The 17,574-nt window shown below is 41.1% G+C and overlaps 1 protein-coding gene across 2 annotated transcripts in view; it reads right to left on the reverse strand.

The window, feature by feature from the left end:
• MINDY4 (MINDY lysine 48 deubiquitinase 4) overlaps window positions 1–16,470 on the reverse strand; it is a 79,357-nt gene extending 62,887 nt beyond the window's left edge. Inside the window, exons 1-5 of one of the 2 annotated variants that reach the window (XM_074573996.1) lie at window positions 16,245–16,470; window positions 14,087–14,206; window positions 12,698–12,906; window positions 8,951–9,209; window positions 7,451–7,869 (exon numbers count right to left, since the gene is read on the reverse strand). In XM_074573996.1, the coding sequence (XP_074430097.1) occupies window positions 7,451–7,869; window positions 8,951–9,209; window positions 12,698–12,906; window positions 14,087–14,206; window positions 16,245–16,307 (1,070 nt within the window). In that variant the 5' untranslated portion in view covers window positions 16,308–16,470. The remainder of the gene's footprint in view (window positions 1–7,450; window positions 7,870–8,950; window positions 9,210–12,697; window positions 12,907–14,086; window positions 14,207–16,244) is intronic. The other variant, XM_074573997.1, reaches the window with a different exon arrangement.
• Window positions 16,471–17,574: the final 1,104 nt, after the last annotated feature.

Genomic DNA, 17,574 nt, shown 5'->3' on the forward strand with positions numbered 1-17,574 from the left:
GGCAGGTGAGTGTTCTTACCCTGAATTATTGAGAGTCAGAGCGTGACAAAGTTAGAACAGTCCTCAAATACATAGAAAAAATATAAAACAAATGAATAAAACCTAACAAAAACAACAGCAAAATTTCAGAGCAGGAAAGATAAAAACACAAGCAGACAATACAAGTTTTAGGCAAAAAAATGCCTAAAGGAGCATGAAAAATACTTAGAAATATTTCAACAGAGGCGAATATGTAGCAAGGAACAGAAAGGGCAGTCAAAAATCAACTTCAACTACAGTGAACAGGGCAGAGAAGAGCAAATTCAAGGTGAATATATGGGAAAAAATCCCAGGAGTAAGGACTGTTAGAAATATATTGTCAGGGGAGAGGTGTTCCTTGAGTTTAGACTGGACTAGACAAAACTCTGGAAAAAGTATTACAGCAAATATATATATATAGAGAGAGAGTAATGAATAAACTGCCATAGAAACAAATGACCTTAAAAGGGCTTTTCCATCTGTAATTTCTAAGATTCTATGAAATATGACTAATGTTCCGCTAAGGGACTTGGTATCTATGGCAATTCACTAACCCCGCCCTACATGTGTTAGAATGCAGAGCACTGCTAGAAAAAGGCTTATTACCAAATAATCAGTGAGATTTTGGGAATCACTAAAGAGCGCACAGTGAAGGTGAACTCGCCTGAGGGACTATGGCAGGAAGAAATTCTGTCTCTGGACGCACTGGTTCTTGCTTTCCTGGTGGTGGAGATGAAATGCATCAGAGATACTTAGGTTTTGGTTGGAAAAGGCATCTGAAGCCAAGCTACACACTCATAAAACAGCCCCAACTGTCTGAAATATCCATCTGTACTGGCAGACTTCTGAAAGGAAACCAGTAGCTCACATTCAGCTTGTAGCCAAGACTGATGGCAAGGCAAAGGAGGGTATGGCAGATGCAATTAGAAGAACCGGATAAGTAGGGTGATTGTTGACAATGAAAGGATGAGTGGAGAATCAATTATCTACCTTCCTACTGAAACTGTATTATAGATCTCTACCTTTGGACAATGGAATCCACTGCCGTATCCTTTTGCTCACTAATGGCAGGAGGAAATTTTTGTTCTGATGTGGCAATATTCCCATTTCTTTTTGCCTGATAGCCATTCCCTTTTAATTTCTGGTCCTGATTGCTAAATCCTTTTGTTCCCTTGGGTCTTTGATTCCAGTTTTACACTTTTTTTCTTCTTTTATTGCTCTGATTTTAGTTTCTATGCTATTTTTCTTGGAATTGTGGGAGGGAGAGTGGTTGGCTTTATACATGAAAACTAGAAGTTCAAACATCTCAATATATTTTTCTTCTTCTTAAGTGAAACTGAGGTCTAGAGATAATATCTGCTCATCGAACTCAGCATAAGGTGGTTCCACTATACTGCAGAACTGCCTGGTCAGAACGCAGCTGGCCAGCTCAGAATTACTCATTTAGAAACTATTCAGCTGAGAACTGGAGGGTTTCCACATCATCACCACACCTTACATTGACAGAATTATGGGGCACAGAAAATTAGGAGAGCACTTCAACTTCAGAGACTGCATTAGGAACAACTGTAGTATCTCTCTGTAGCTAACACAAACGAACTGTTTCTCAACTGCTGTGAAGTGGTTTTGCTCGCCTTTCCCCAATTTTGTTTGCTCAAGCCATGGAACATGGAGAAATCTTGACCTTCTTACACCCTTTAGGCTTCCCAAATAACTCATTATTCACCATGTTTTTTCTGGAAAAGCAATAGAAAGAATTTAATCCAAGATCAGGCTTCAAAAGCTACTTATTTTTCTACAGTTCCTAAAGATCATGAATTCCATTCCTCTATAGACCTTCATTCTTTATTCCGTGTGCTCAGTTTAGTGATAAATACTTCCTTTTGTGGGGGACTCAGCATTAAGGAGAATCACAGAATCACAGAATGGTTGAGATTGGAAGGGACCTCTGGAGGTCATCTCGTCCAACCCCCCGGCTCAAGGGATAGTTGACCCCACCTCAAGGTATTAAAAGTGGCAGAGGATCTTTCCTCACTGCCATTCAAGGCTCTGCCCAGGTTAAAAGACTCGGGAAAGTCTTTAATAGCTTGCTACCTTTGATCTGAATATGTTCCTTCAACATTGTCTCTCTCAAATTCCTGTGGAATTTGAAGCATTTTAACACAAACAATAACTACAGATACTCCAACTTTTTAATTGGAATCTTGGATCATTCATTTGAATTGTGTATTTTTAAATATATAATTTTTGATTCCCTTGAAAATCTCAAACTAATAAAATTTTAAAAGTAATGAGTCATCCACACTAAGAGGAACAAGGACTCAACAAAAATGAGAAGAGTGAGAAATATCCCTTTGAGAATGAACTATAAACAACATCATCAAAATGACCTGAAAGACAGATGGGTTTCAAATTCTTCACTGAAATGTCAGTAAGACAGAAATGTCATTTTTAATTTAAGTTAAATAAAATTGCTATGAAAGAGGATGGAGGAATTAGTCTCCATATGTCCTTGAAGAAACATTTTTCATTTCCTTAAAATGGAAGGTTCTACAGTAAAATAACAGGAGTGCTGTATACATTGTATTAGTTTACACAACAAGAAAACTCACTAACAATCTACCTTTGCATGATAAAGTCCCATAGGAAAGTATCACAAATTGATTCACTGAATCAGTTGCTGCATGATTTCCCTGTCAAAGCAAACCTTTACGTTTCTTTATTTACTTCATATATTCATGACTGCACTACTGTTACGTAGTTTAGGCAGGAAAGAAGAAATTTACTGTGGTCACTGATGCATTCTATCTAAACTATTAAAAGCTAAAGCCATGCAATATGAAAAGTCAGACATCAAATTCCTGAGAAAAGTAAGTTTAAAACTCAGATTGAAATACTGTCCTTATGATAACCTCCCGTACCTACAGCTTCCAGGAACCAGCACCATTACCAACACCACAACGTATACGGTACAATAAACAAAATAAAATGAATCGAGAAATTAGATTAGCTGCTGTTTGTTTACAGCTGAGGATACATGAAGATTTGCTGCCACCTATATATTGCTTTGTTTTTCTGGATTAATTAAAAGTAAATGAATTTTGAAAAAAAAAAAAGGCACATAGATTGCATTCACAATTACACCTGAGCAGGTATCCAAACTGTACAGCATATTATACTTTCTTTATGGAATGAATCCTAGTGACTTGGAACAGAATACAATCACGACATAGCCCAACAGAACAAAAATTTCTGTTCCCCCTGTAAAATTAAGAGAAGAATCCTTTTGTTCTAAATCTTTACAATCAGTATTCTCTCTTTTCTGGAGAAGAGTTCAGATATCATATTGCCAGGTACTATATAGATAAAAGAAGATGCAGGTGAACAAATTGTTCTTCACCTCTGTCTTTCTGTGATTAAAGGAACGTGGTGCACTCGTTATGTAACGACAATACGCCTGCAAGGGGATCACCATTAACTCCAGAGGATACTGAAAACATAGCTAGAGATTTTCCATTAAAAGTAGGTATTTTATTACAGCTATGAGCAATTAGGAAATAACCGCAGTCAAGCACTGCCCTTTCAAACCATCACTAGAGTTACCGAATTTGAAAGCAGATGCTCTCAGCAGTGGCAGTTCAACAAACAAGCAAAGACTACATCTGCATCATTAGTCTCCACTTGATTGATTCACTAACTTGATTCCATTTTCCTAAAAAGAAACAAGGAATCACAGCAATAGCAATGCAAATAAATTAATTTGCAGGGCTTTTTCCTATCTGTGGTGGGTGTGTTGCCTTGTCATTTTGGAAAACTTAGTACTCACTCTTGAATTACACAGCCCGCTTTGCAGGTAAGCATTTAATTTGGGTCATCACAGAAATCAAAATGCCTCCTCACTGTCAAGATGGCAAAAATGTATCTATTTGTACAAAGAGAGGACCTCCAAGTCTTAATTAGGGCAATCTTTTATGCAATATATGGTACTCAGAGGTCTAACTTCATGTTGATACTGTAACACTGAACTATAAAGTCACAAGTCTGGCCTCTTGACACAGCTACCCCACACGCACTTCATGCAGTAGCTAAAAATTAGACAATGAAAAAAAGGGCACGATCGTTTCTTTCATTAAAACGTATGAGTTAAAATACTGTGGATCTGTATTTCTCCAGGATATTTTTATAGCTAGTTATTTCTGCCCACTCAATTTGTAAGCATGTACTCGATAACATTCAGCTTGTCTTTTGAAGCTTGCCAGTGGGTTTGCTTCGGTTTTTTCTCCTATGTAGACAATGGATGGCTGCAGCCTGCTTGCAACAATGTATTTTTTGTATATGAGAAAAGAGAATGAAAAAGTACAGCAAATGGAAGGAAAAATAAGATTTGTATGTCTTTAGTTTTCTGAAGGAAACAAAGCCAGAACTGCAGATGCCTGTGAACGAAGTAGCCGTGGTTAATCCTATATAGATTTTCAGCTACTCATTTAAATATTTAGATTAGCACTTATGTCAATGGCATCAGGTAGAAGTAACAGAGAATGGAAGAGAATCCAGACAAATATCTGCTCCAATATTGTCATTTTTCTTCCCTCAAAATGCTGAAGCACTCTTGCCAAATCCTGAAAAGCTCTCATACACTGCAGGATTTGGCCAAAGAAATAAAAGAGCCAGGCAATATATTGTAATGGTCGATGTTTATTTGGAATCTCACTTCCACCCTCTGTTACTTCCACTTAACATCAGGAGTATCAGCAGTCCTGCTGATTTCAGTGAGAATTTTCAGGAGCTCAGAGCTCAGCATGAATTCAAATGCTTTGCTGGCTTTAATTCAAATCATCTGGCAGGAATGTCCCTGTTTTGCTTTGGAAACAGATTACATGGGCTCTGCTTAGGAAATAGCTCCCTCTCCTGTTCTTGCTGAAACCAAACCAGTCCTCTGAAGGAAGGAAACTATTTCAAATCACTTACTAGAGCGATGGAGCCCAGTACCGCAGTACACTGCACAAAACGGTGCACCGGGGCAGTCCCCTTTCAGCCCAGCTTCTCCTTTTCTGCTCACTCCACAGTTACTGCATAAGGTTGGGAAGTGTCAGCACATCCAACTACAGCTGAGTGAAGTCAGTACAAGAGATTTCTCGGTCACACACGGTCTTCCCAAAGAATTTTATACAGTCCAATATGCCTTTGATACTTAAAAATCACGTACTATATATTCATTGATTATCAAATACCAGGAATACACTTACTCTTCTCAGCTTTGTTGGGGAGCTGTCAAAAGCCCACTGAAGCTGTATTCTCTACCTCAATATATGCTGAATGTGACGTAATAAACCATCCTGAAACTGGAAAGGATGAAGTGACGGGTTACTACTACCTTCCTTACATACTCTGTCAAGCTCTATGAAACAAAAGTTGTATGGAGTCAGACCCCGTTGCTTCTGCTTCAACAGCGACTTATGAGCTGGCTCTCCGTGTTCACACAGAGCCATGCAAGACTTAATAAATCCTTCTGGAAGCATATCAAAGAATGGATCCGGAATATCAGAGGTGGATCTGCAAGCACCAGTTCCCGTTCAGCAGAAGTTGGACCTGTACTGCCTGTGTTGAGCGATTACCTGACATGGCTCAGATTTCCAGTACAGTACATAATGACAGTAACTGACCTCTTGTGGATTTTAAGACTTAAGACTGTAGTGCTTTGGCTTGTTACTCAATAATCTTTTACAAATTAAGTTAGTTAACACAGGTAAATAACTGTAATGCTAGTGACTATTTTCAGTTGCTTTTTAGTTCCAGACAGGAAGCAAATGCCACTCTTGGCTCATTTGCAGGTCCAGTACATCCCCAGTTTGCTAGCTCCCACCGCCCCTAACATAAATGTGGAAAGACTTAATATATATTATTGCTTCCTGACGACCTCAACAGGACCTCAACACACTGTGTCTCAAGATTTATAAGAAATTAAACAGGAAAAAAAGAAAAAAAAAAATTAAAAATCTGTGGTTGCAGTTTTAGCATACCAATGAGGTTTTTCAGCACTTAAAAAAAAAGCAACAAACCTGGCTGCTGTTAAATTTAGTACCACAGAAATACTACTTTATGGCCCACAGAAGGTGATATTGGTATGTGCCTTAGTTTATACAGCAGGAGGCGATATAAACTCGAAAATATTTCTACAACTTATCACCCACGCTCACCTCCAGCACTGGGAGTGCACCTCAAAACCAACACTCAGGGTGCCTGAGCCCTGTGCATGACTTTACTATTGACATGCTGTGTGACCTGTAGCACGGACGTTTCTCTTCACCTGCGTCAGTTTTCCCATCTGTAATATGGGCAGAGCGATACTCACCCCCTGCTTAAAGTTGTTTGAAAGCTGCTGACAAGGAGCGCTAGATAACGAGGCAGCAGTTTTTATTACACAGATTTCCTATCTGCACGGACAGGGCACAGTTGCCCTGCACTGCTCAAACCTCGAGCACCTTCAGCAGTTCAGAATTCCAGACTGGTTAAACTCTGATGGAAGACTCAACCTGAAGCATGTCAAAACCCAACCCAAGTCACAGCCCCACTACGAAACCAGCTTTGAGATGTGGTGGTCTGGGTCCTACTGTTTTAGCAACCCCCAAATAAACAAAATCCCACGCCTTCTACTCTTCTCAAATTCTGCACAGAAAAAAATAAAATAAAAAAAAAAATCAATTAAGAGTACAAGACAGAAAAAAGCCAAAAATACACACTCAGAGCTTGCAGGTGGCTCTTCTAAACCTTTTATATCAATGCAACACAATAAAAAAAACTATCTGAACTAACTTTGAGTAAAATACTTTGAGACTTGTGTCTGCAGCATCATGGTGCATGGGGACGCTCATTTGGCCTAGTCTAAATACTGCAATGACATGGGCTATCCTGCTTCAAAGACACACCACAGTGTCTCTGCATAGTACAGCACTGTGCTGGTGGCTAAACCAGCCTGTTTGGGTACAGCTTGGATATTTCGAGGCAGCACTGCACTGAACCATGTGGACAACTCCGCACTTGGCTGGTATTCCTCTGAGAATTTTTTCCTCTGAGATTTACTGGATTTACCACTGCAACATTTAGAGGTAATAGATGACCTCTGCAGATGGGAGCCCCCTTACTGCTTAGATGTATAAGTGGTCTAAGTACGAGCTAGTAACTAGCTCCCTTTTGAAGCAGTAAAGTGCAAACACGACCTCTAGGGTCTCTCCGCTGACCAAGAAAGGAGTCTTGAGTGGTTTGGGATGTCAAAAGTTAGGAAGTTAACACTTAAAACTTCTCTGCCTTTCAGTATCTTCACCTCTTCCAGCTACTTCCCCTCAATGAAATCAGAGGGTGTATCTCAGTCACTCCAAGTCCTGCATCAGACTTCATCGATGTTTTAATATAATATTCTTACAAATATTCTTACCTGTGGCCTGACAAATGACTCTCATTTTTCTTGAGTGACCTTTCTCTCTTCTCTCTTCCAGCCCCTGAATGCCTGTGAGGGACATTCACTTTAAGGCTTTTTTCATTGCTGTCTATACCAAAGCTTGGAACTGATTTTCTTTCTTCTGTCTTGGTCCTCTCTCTTTCAGACAGCGGTTTGGCCAAAGAGTCATCTGTATCTTTGGGGATGTTTCTTAGTTTTTCAGAGGCTGAACTTGTGTGTGAGCCTGACATAGTCTTTGATGAAAACTTCATAATTACTTGTGTTGAAGATCCTTTACTTTCTTGAAAATCAGTACTTGGGACACTCAGGTCATTTTCTTCATGTTCTTCACCCTTGAACTGTGCCGTGCTGCTTATGCTAGTGGATCGTTTTGAAAGCCTCCTTTTTTGCAGATCCTAGAAATAAGTGCCATTAAAACCATAGATTAAAATTTAAGCATCTTTAAATAAACATGAAAAGCAAAGGAAAGGTCTATTACTAATTTCTGGGCTAAGCGATTGCTTCTTTATTGGGAATCAAGTTAAACAGTAAGTCAGTTTAGGAAAAAAAAAGAATAAATAAGAACAGCCGTATACTTTTACTTAAAATTTGAACAGTATTAAAGATGTATACCTTTAAAAAACTGCTTTCTTTTACCCAAGATCAACAAAATGCCTCCTAAAAGCTTAATTTTGGGGTTGTACCCAACTCAGAGGAAACCAAGACATACAAGACCTTTTATTGGAAAGACGGCCCACTACAGGTACCTAGTCTTTATTTCCAAATCACAGATAGTTAGAAAACTCCAACTAATTTACTTGACTTCCATATTCTCTTCAGTATTATCTAAATGATATGTTTAGTTTAAAATATTTCAATTTCTCATTATTACAAACCCAATTTTACACAGGGAAAGTTCCTGTCTGTATAAAAGCAGCATGAAGGAAAGAAAAAAAAGAGGCAAGAATTTTAGAATTGTGTTTGGAAAACACCTACTAATGGAACATGGTTTGATTGGACCAATATAGAAACACACTTTTAACTGAAAGTAATGTTCAGTTCCAAACTCCTACTAATTCAACATGGGGTTTCAGATAAACCTGAGTAAATCAGATACCCATAGCTAAGAAAACTTTGAAAGCTGCTACTTTCAAAGATACTGCTAAGGTAAAAAAAGCAATTTTCCTAGGAAAATGGAAAATACCATCTGTCAAGAGATAAGAGATATCAAAAATGGAAAGCATTTATAAAGAAATTCAGTAACCTAAGATCACAGACATGCAGGGTGTAGTTGCATGTAGTGGTTGTCTCTGAAACAGTTTGAATTTCTGAATTAACCAGAACCATTGCCCTACCTTACCACGTATTTTCAGACTGCAGATTTAACGGATTAGCATGCAGCAGTCACTGAAATAGTATTAACAAATTACTCTGTTGCAGAAGGTTAGACATAAAATCCATGGCCAAGCCAAATATTTTGTAAGTGTTGGAAATCACCTCTGGTGAACTTGCTACTGGTCCAGCCATCATTCCTCTGACAATGAGACCAGACCTGAGCCTTGGCTTCTCCTTCACTGTGGATTTCAGCTCCTCGGAAACTGTTGCTGCTTTTATATCTTCTCGACTATCTTTTAACTTCTTATCCCCATCAGAGGGTAAGTGGCTGTTGTGTATTGTCCCTGTGTGGCATTTTTCACTCTTGTGCTGATGTTTTCTGGATGGAAGGATTTTATCTAGTGGATTCTCAACATCATATCTACAAGGAAGAAAAAGGCAAAACTTCAAACAGCAAAATGATGCACAATGAAATAAATGAAAACATATGTTTGCTTTATTAAAGCCCTGCTGTGAAAGTAAATTACTTGTTATCTAGCAATGGCACTCAAATACAATCACTTTTCACTTAAATATCTAGATGTATGTCTTCAGGACGTTATTTCAGTATCATTATTATGTGCCACAATTGGCTATGAGATGTGTAACACTTTAATCTTATGCTTACTTATACTTACTTGATACGTACCATATCATAACAGAAGACAAACTACGTATATCATACCAGACAGGTCATAAGCTACCATCAGCAGTTCCCGTTCCTTCTCCATCTGCTTGGTTGGCAGTTTGAAAATTTGTTAACACTTTTGCTAACATTCTCTTTTATCATATAACTTAGACTGACTCTACGGACCCCTTTCACTCTTTGTTCAAATGTAGAACAGTTATTTTAGTTCAAAAAGATAGATACTTTTGTATTTGGGCTTTTTATTGACAATAGGTTGCTACACTGCTGTTATTTGACCCTTTCCATATTCTTCATCCTGCTGCTCCAGCTAGCAACGCAAAGTGTAATTCACTGTTTGCATCTCTTTTATTACACACATATAATGCTACAAAAAACTTCTCTGAAAAGCAAGTGAGATTCACCTGGATCTGTGATTGAATGTGTACGACACTATACACATTTCTTTCTTAAAAATATTTTTAAACAAATCACGTTCTTACTAAAAAAAAAGTCATCATTTGTGACTGTAAGAAATCGAGTCTGATCTTTTTCATCAGGAGCTCTTTCACTGTCTGCACGTTAGGTCACTGTTAAATGGAAGTTCTTTTAGTGAATAGCTCCCACTTCATTGAGACCTGTTTTGCGTCGGTTGATAAATTTATATTTTGTTTTTCACTCCAGGATGTTTTTCTCCACCCTATTTCATAGTAAAGCAATTCCATGATTTGAAGCATCCTGTATCACAAAAATATGCCCTTATTTAACTAGTTACAAGTTGATTTTTGAAGTAGTATGTCTCTTGGTGTGAAAGCACGCTGTATATACAAACTGAAGGGAACAGGGCCAATCTCTGGGAGCATTAGGAAATCCGAGGACTGTTAGTCCTGACCACGTAACCCCTCATTGCCAAAGGGCTCAGCTCAGAGACTGTTTTAACAGTTTCAGACATTCATAAAAACTTCAAGAGGTAACGTAAAACGAAAGAGGACTCTTTAATAAGCAACCAGTGAAGAGTCTAATTATATTCTCCACTCCTGAAAGCATCGTTAAAAATTATCCAGGTAGTTGAAATTAAAACCAATTTCAGGCACTGGCTGGTTGACCTGGTAGTGCCTGACTTTTCCTCGGCTGGACGGGATGGAAATGGCTGGGATTAGCACAGAGGCACAGGGTTTCTCTCACCGGTCCACGTTGTGGGCTGAAACAGGAGGTGGCCAGGCTGACCCGGCAGCCTGCCCAGGCCAGCCCTTGTGATGGCAGCTTTGCAGCCTCTCCCTACGGCCGTGCCGCCGGCACACGGCCCAGTGGCACAGCTTGGATAGGACCTGATCCAAGGCAAACATGGAGCCAACCCCCCAAAAGCGCCTACCCACGTCCCAGAGTCTCTCAACTGTTTTCGGAAGAAAAATCAGTTACAAATACTGATTTATAACAGGACAGGCCCCGAAACCCACATTCCCCTGTCACACACGCTTGGCATGTTTTTTCTTCCTTGCACCTCCAACCAACTTCAGCCTCCCCCATCTTAGGAAGACATAACTGGTGAGACTGGTGCATGAAAATACATACAAAACCACACAGGATTTAGACAGAAACCTGCGAGTCAATGCAGGATTTTGCCCTCTCTGGAGCCGGCAGCGGTCAGTGTGTGGCTGGGTAACGTTTCCAAGCTCACACACAGAAAAAAGGTTGGACATTTCTAGTTTTCACTTTCCGATTTTCCTTTAATCTGCCATTTTTGGCTCCTCCCTGCTCCACCGGCTGGGGCACCGCCGGGGATACTTCACCCCTTGAGGGCTGGTGCCTGCACCATGCTGGCGGGGGGCCCTTCCTCACAGCACCGCCCCGCTCCCCGTCGCTTCGGCGTGTGGGGCTTGGCTTTGCCTTTTGGCATTTGTGTGTTCGTGTATGTGTGTACAATGAGTGTGTATGTGTGAGGGGTGGGGTGTTTGTGTGGCGGGCTGAACTCAACACCCGCACTGCGCACCCCTTTCCCGCCAGTGGAGGACCAAAACCGTAGAGTGCCCTCCAGCGCAGGGCAGAGCGGCCCCGTGACGCACCGCTTCCTGAGCGACGGCGGCCACTCTGGGCCCGCAGCCGAGCACTCTCTTGGCCGCCACCCCCCCCCCCCAACTCAGGGGCTGCCAGCGCGCCTGCGCACTGCGGGAGCGGAGGGCGCGCGCGGCGCCGCCGCCATTTTGTTGGGGGTCGGTAGGGGGAGTCAGGGTGGCAGTTAACTCTGCTGGGCGCTGCTTTGCGGTGCCGGGTGAGGGTGTTAGTGGACTCCTCTGTAAGAAAAAGCTTTTTGCTGTAATAAGGAAGGTCTGCAGGCACTGGGGAGGCTCGCAAGGGGAATGGAACGACTTGCAATGTCGAGGGCAAGGAGAGAAAATGAGGCGGGTAGAAGCTCTGAGGCAGCGTGAGGTGGAATTGTGTCGGACAGGGGGAGAGAAGATGACCGATAATATGCTAAAAGCTCCCATGTCTGAAAAAAAGAAGCAGCTAATTCCTCTTTTTCCTCCGTTTCAAGTGTTGCTTCTCAGCTGGTAGCATCCAGTTTCAAAATTTTGGCTTTCTTCCCCTGTAAGGAAGGATTTGCTGGGGTTTTGCAAGGACTGATGCTCAGGCTTAGCTGCTTTGAGCATGCTGTGTTTAGAATAAGGAATAAAATTAGATTAATTCCCTGAGAGGCAAGGCTGGAAAGGTGGATTACTCTTTTGTGCCAATTTTAAAAGCTTTCCATTGAAGCATAGGTAGGGCTGTTACTCCACCTTGAGGCACTTAATAAGTGCAATTGAAAGACTTGGGTACATGCTGTTTTCAGATATTTTGCAGCATGGAAGTAACCTATACTGTTCATAACAATATTGAATTTAAGGTAGTAGGCCTTGCTTTTGACTATGTGAGGCATGAATATACCTGTAGTTTGAGCACAGGTGGTTAGCTTCTCATCAGAATATGCTTCAATTTGAGTATTTCCAATTTACAAGGCATAAAAGCTCAGATTTCTACGTGCTTCAGTGACTGAAAGATGTAATTGAGGTTATCAAATCTTTGTAATTGGTAGGGAACGTAAAAATGTTTTTGAAGGGAGATTTTAATAATCTGGGAAATTTAATCTTTGTGTTACTAGGATAACAGAATAACAGATATAAATGATAAAACTTTTAACAGTGTTTCCCTTATGTAATTAAAAAAAAGTAGTGACTAGATAGGGCAAAGAGAAAGAAATGAGACTGTACCTGTAGGCTTGAGTTTCGCCTTCATCGAGCGTAGTGGCGCTCCCACGCACGTGATCTTCATCCGAGACGCTGGGTGGATGAGATGTTGAGCTCTTACTTTGCGGAGCTGACAGAGCAGAACGTGAACTGATGCTTTTGGAAGTCCCACGGTGCTCAAGGAAGTAATTAGTAATAATTTCAAGAAGTGTTTCCAGTGGGTTCTCCTTTGCCTATCCAAAAAAGAAAAAGTTATTGATGACCATTGAAACTTTGTTAGTCTTGCTGCAGCCTAAAATAGGATATTCTTTTTGTACTGTACAGTAGCTGAACACATTAACTGCTTTCTAGAGATACCTGCTTGTGGGTTTATCCTAGATGTGACTATAAGCAATTTAGGAAGGTCAAAGATGTCAGTTAGGGAATGTCAGGAGCTCAGAGGTGTTGCTGTGTTACATGAAGCAAGCATTGATACAGGAGCAACCCGTCTCAGTCATTCTTTATTCGCGTTTCAGATAAATATTGCAAAGTATAGTGACTATGCTAGAATACACCTTTTCTCATGTTAACTGGTCAACTTCAGAGGGATGTAGAAGGAACTGCAAGTATTTTTAGTACCTGGCTTTAGTATTTGTGGTTTATTTTATCAGAACTTGGTGGGAAGCATGGACTCCAGAACTCTATTCATGTGCTTGGGATAACTCTTCAGTGTAGGGCAACACCCCATCCCGCTTGTTATACTGTTTTTCAACAGTACTCTGGAAAGCGTGTCCTGTGCACATGAGCATTTAATTAAAAACAAAAAAAACAAATCACACCACAGAAGTTCAGAGCTTAAGTAAAAAATGCTGTAGTGATGCAACTACACTGGCAGATTTTTTTTGAAGCGACTTACGTCAGGATGGCCTCAATGCTGCTTACCAAAAGCATCATGGTGCCTTAAGTCATGAGTGAACTGGAAGTGGAAATTATCCATCAATGTCCCTGTCATCAAATACTGCTGTCTATATTACATTTCAAAGGATAATAAATGCTAGAAATCTAATTTTATCTGCCAGGTCTTATATAAAGTTGCAAATAGAAATGGAGATGTATGGGTACTTCCAAATTTGAGTAATTCAGCCATAATGATGGAAAAGGTGTTAAAGTGAATAACTGCTCCTGGTTTATTGGAGCTTGCAGTTTGTGACAAGGGTTCATGAACTGCCAGGTTCTCAGCTTTGTCCCATGAGCTCCAATCTCACCTAAATGTTCTCCATTCCTCAGAGAACTCGCAGCGTGTCCACAGAAATGCAGTACCAGACACGAGCTTGAGGCCTCAGCATTTTGGACATACACTGTGGTCTTGATCTGGTTGGCCTAGTTTCCTGGGATCTGATACCACGTTTTGGGGAGCACAATCTGTTTCCTTACCTTGTTCTGCTTGTACAAGGAGTGCAGATGTAGGACATTTCGAAGTTCATTCCTGTTATTGATGCTAAGTGCAGAACGTGGAAGCTCCCGGTCCATGGTAGTGATGGTTTTCTTCAAACCCTGGGAAGGAAAAGTGTCAGATTTCAGAGTACTTGAGACAGTGCAGTTTACCAGAGCTTTTATTTGTGACTTTGTTGGATGTAGTATGAAACTTCTGGATGGCAGTAATTAGTAGCAAGCTAACCCTTAGAACTTGTACTTTAATGGTACTATCTTGCATTATTACAGTCCACAGATGTGAAAATAATCAAGGCAGCTGTGTTGTCTGTGGATGGAAATTACTGAACATGAAAAAAAAAAAGACTTCCATGCAGGTGACCTAAGCTGCGAAACAGCCGCCTAGGACAGACTGGGCTGTACAAAGCCCCCTGCTAATACTTGGGCTTCTGGTCCAAACAGTCCCAGAAATACCGAGTTTGTTTTTTTCCATCAAGACGTGATGTAGCTTTCTGTAAATGTGATTCTGACTTGAGTAATTACAAAGTCCGAACATCAGATGTACCCTAGGTCTCAGTGGGTTCAGAACAGGTTTCAGAACCTTTATCGTGAGTTGAAATTATTCCAGTCAGTCTCAGGTTGGAAATCTGTTGGATCCCTGTGACATCAGCTGGTTTGTGGTCTTCAAACTTCTTCAGCTACTTTGTAGTCAGCATACATGGACACTTCACAGACAAAATGTGTGGGCATCTCACTTTCTGGAGGGAGAGGCTGGTTTATTGTGAAGTGTCAAGAGTCAGATCCCAAACTAATTCAAGTGGTACAATACCAGACCACCATTTTGAGAGAAAAAGTCATGATTTCTTCTCTGACAGGCTGTTGTTACAAGAAAGGATGTATTTTCCTGCATATGGATTGTCTGGCTCAGATTTAGGGAACTATGGAGAAGTTGTGGCAAATAAAGGATGGTTCTCAAAGTTGGCTCTGATGTGTATTAAAGATTTGGGGGAAGCAGGGGGACACTTGTGCAGAAGCATAAAGGATTCTCGGTGCCCATTGTTTTTGACTTCAGAATATATAGTATGAAATAGATGTGGCAATTCAAGTATAAGTTACTATTGTAAGCTTTATGGTCTGTTTTACCAGCAGGGCATACCCTTTCCTTTTATGCTTTTATTTAGTTTTCCATTTACACGTATCTAAGTCAGAAAGGTAAATGTCTTTCATTTGAAAAATTGTTGCAGGCAATTGAACAGACAGACTTGAGCCTCTCACACTTCTGGCAGTAAATGGCAAATAACGAATTCTGCATCTGAAATTCTGCTGGCCAGTGTTTCAGCTTTGTTCACAAACATTGAAAATGTGCATTTGGAGACTGGATGCAAAACAAATGAAGAAAATTGAGATTTGTGTAGCACTTCTTAATAAGGCACTGGCCGTTTCATTTCTGTTACAAGCCAACTCATTCCTGACACTGGGGGACTGACTGGGCTGGGCATCCGCAATATTTCCTTATGATTTAACATAAACACAAGGCGGTAGCTACTTTTGCCTGGAAATGTGAAGGTGCCTTTCCTTCTACTCCATTCCATGCTCCCCACACCTATGTACAGTACAAAGTTTTCTTTACGACATTAAGTTTGTGAGAAGTAATGGCCCCTTTCCTCCCCTACTCCCTGTCCCCTATCCCCCAGATAAATCTGTCTGCAAAGCTGTTACTGAAAAGGAGGGAAAAAAGCACGTTACTGGTTCCTCTAGCATTGCTACCTTTTGCCCTTTTTTTTTTTTTTTTGAAGTATTTGCCCTGGGAAGTTGTGTATGCCTCATGTAAACACAAGGACAATAGCAAGAGAGGTAATTAACGAGAAAAAAAAAAAAAAAACCAAAAAAAACCCCAAACAACCAAACAACTGAAACTGCCTTGCTTGATTTAAGGCTTTCTCAAACAAGGAGGAAGCTGGCTTCCATATTCAGCAATAAAAAGGCATTGTGGGAAATGTAGTGCAGATACTTACCCAAGAGGCTTGGTACGGTTCGGGTCTAGCTGCTTTCAGGCTGGAAGAAGTCCCCCCCTCCCAACACTCCTCAGTCTTTTAGCACTCTGACATTTTTCATGTGTCATTCTCATTTGTACTAACTGGAGAAAATCGAGACAAGTTACCTTTCTACTGAGAAATTCTCTCACCAGTGATGCAGCGACTTCTTCCACAAAGGAGTTGTCCATTTTTAGCCCAAAGTGTGCTTAGGGGGCGTATTCTTTCCTTCCATCCAACATATCAGTCAAGTCTGCCGGCATCACAGCTCTTCGGTGCGGCTTTTAACCACTGCAGCCCTGGAGTGGCGCCGGGCTGGAGGTATGTTGCTCTGGAGACCATGTCATCGGAAGCAGGGAGAACTCCTCCCCCTGGGAAGGAAGCCGATGATAGCCTTAAAATTGAAGGAGCTTATGGTGTAACACTGCAGCGCGCATCTCGGTAATTGCTTTAAATAATAACATTTGAGAAAGGGATGTTCAAATATGAGAGAGGAGACAATTTTCTGATTTATTTTTTTTTTTAAGAAGCATACATTTGCAACCTATTACTCCTGTGCTAAGCAACTTTTAATCATGTATGTTTCATTAGTAAAATTGCAATCTTGTATAAAACAAACAAAAATTGCAGCTGTAAAATTAAGCTTAATCTTATACTGGCGACATCTGGAGGGAAGGAGCATTCATCAAGTGAATCTTTCCTTTCAGATTGCACCTTCAGATTGCCAGTAACATCATGTGCTAATGGGGGGGGCTGTGGTGAGTAACGCTTAGGGCTGGGGATCTGATTTAGGTTGGAGAGGTCATGTAGCAGGGTACCCTGCTCAAAGGAGGGTGTTCTCCCAGGGTGGAGATTCCGCAGCCTGGGCAACTTCTTCCAATATCGGACCACTCTTAGGTGGTGTTACGGAGGCACCCCGAAACAACTTCACACATAATAAACTTTAATTTGCAACTAAATCCAAACACCCAAACCCAACGAGACAACAGGGGTAACCAAAATAATGCTGCGATAACATTTCAGAAATCGTAGGTTCAGTGTACCCCTTGGGGAAGTTGTCACTGCAGAACAACTCATAAGAACAGTGGCACATAAGAATGATGATTCCAGAGCGTGCACACACACACTCACTCACGAAGGCTGGCCTCTCACTCAGGGGTGCCCAGAAGATGCTCACCCAAAGGGGTGAGGACTCACTGAAGTGTATCCAGAAGACGTATTCACTCACCGAGTGGGAAGGGGCGGGAGGAGGACACTCAGTCCAGGGACGTTACGTTGGGCAATGTCTCGATGCAAAGGGAGGGCTTCCAATCACAGACCCGCTGCTCCAAGGACAACCACTCCAAGGGGTTCTTCAGCAGGGATCCCATTCTATAGCCTGATCGGATCGGAACTGTGGTCATATACTGGTCATGGTCCCAAGGTGTCCCGTTGTCTGGGAACCCTGCCTGTTGACCA

Source organism: Larus michahellis, chromosome 2 (genome assembly GCF_964199755.1).
Source record: "Larus michahellis chromosome 2, bLarMic1.1, whole genome shotgun sequence".
NCBI lineage: Eukaryota > Metazoa > Chordata > Aves > Charadriiformes > Laridae > Larus > Larus michahellis.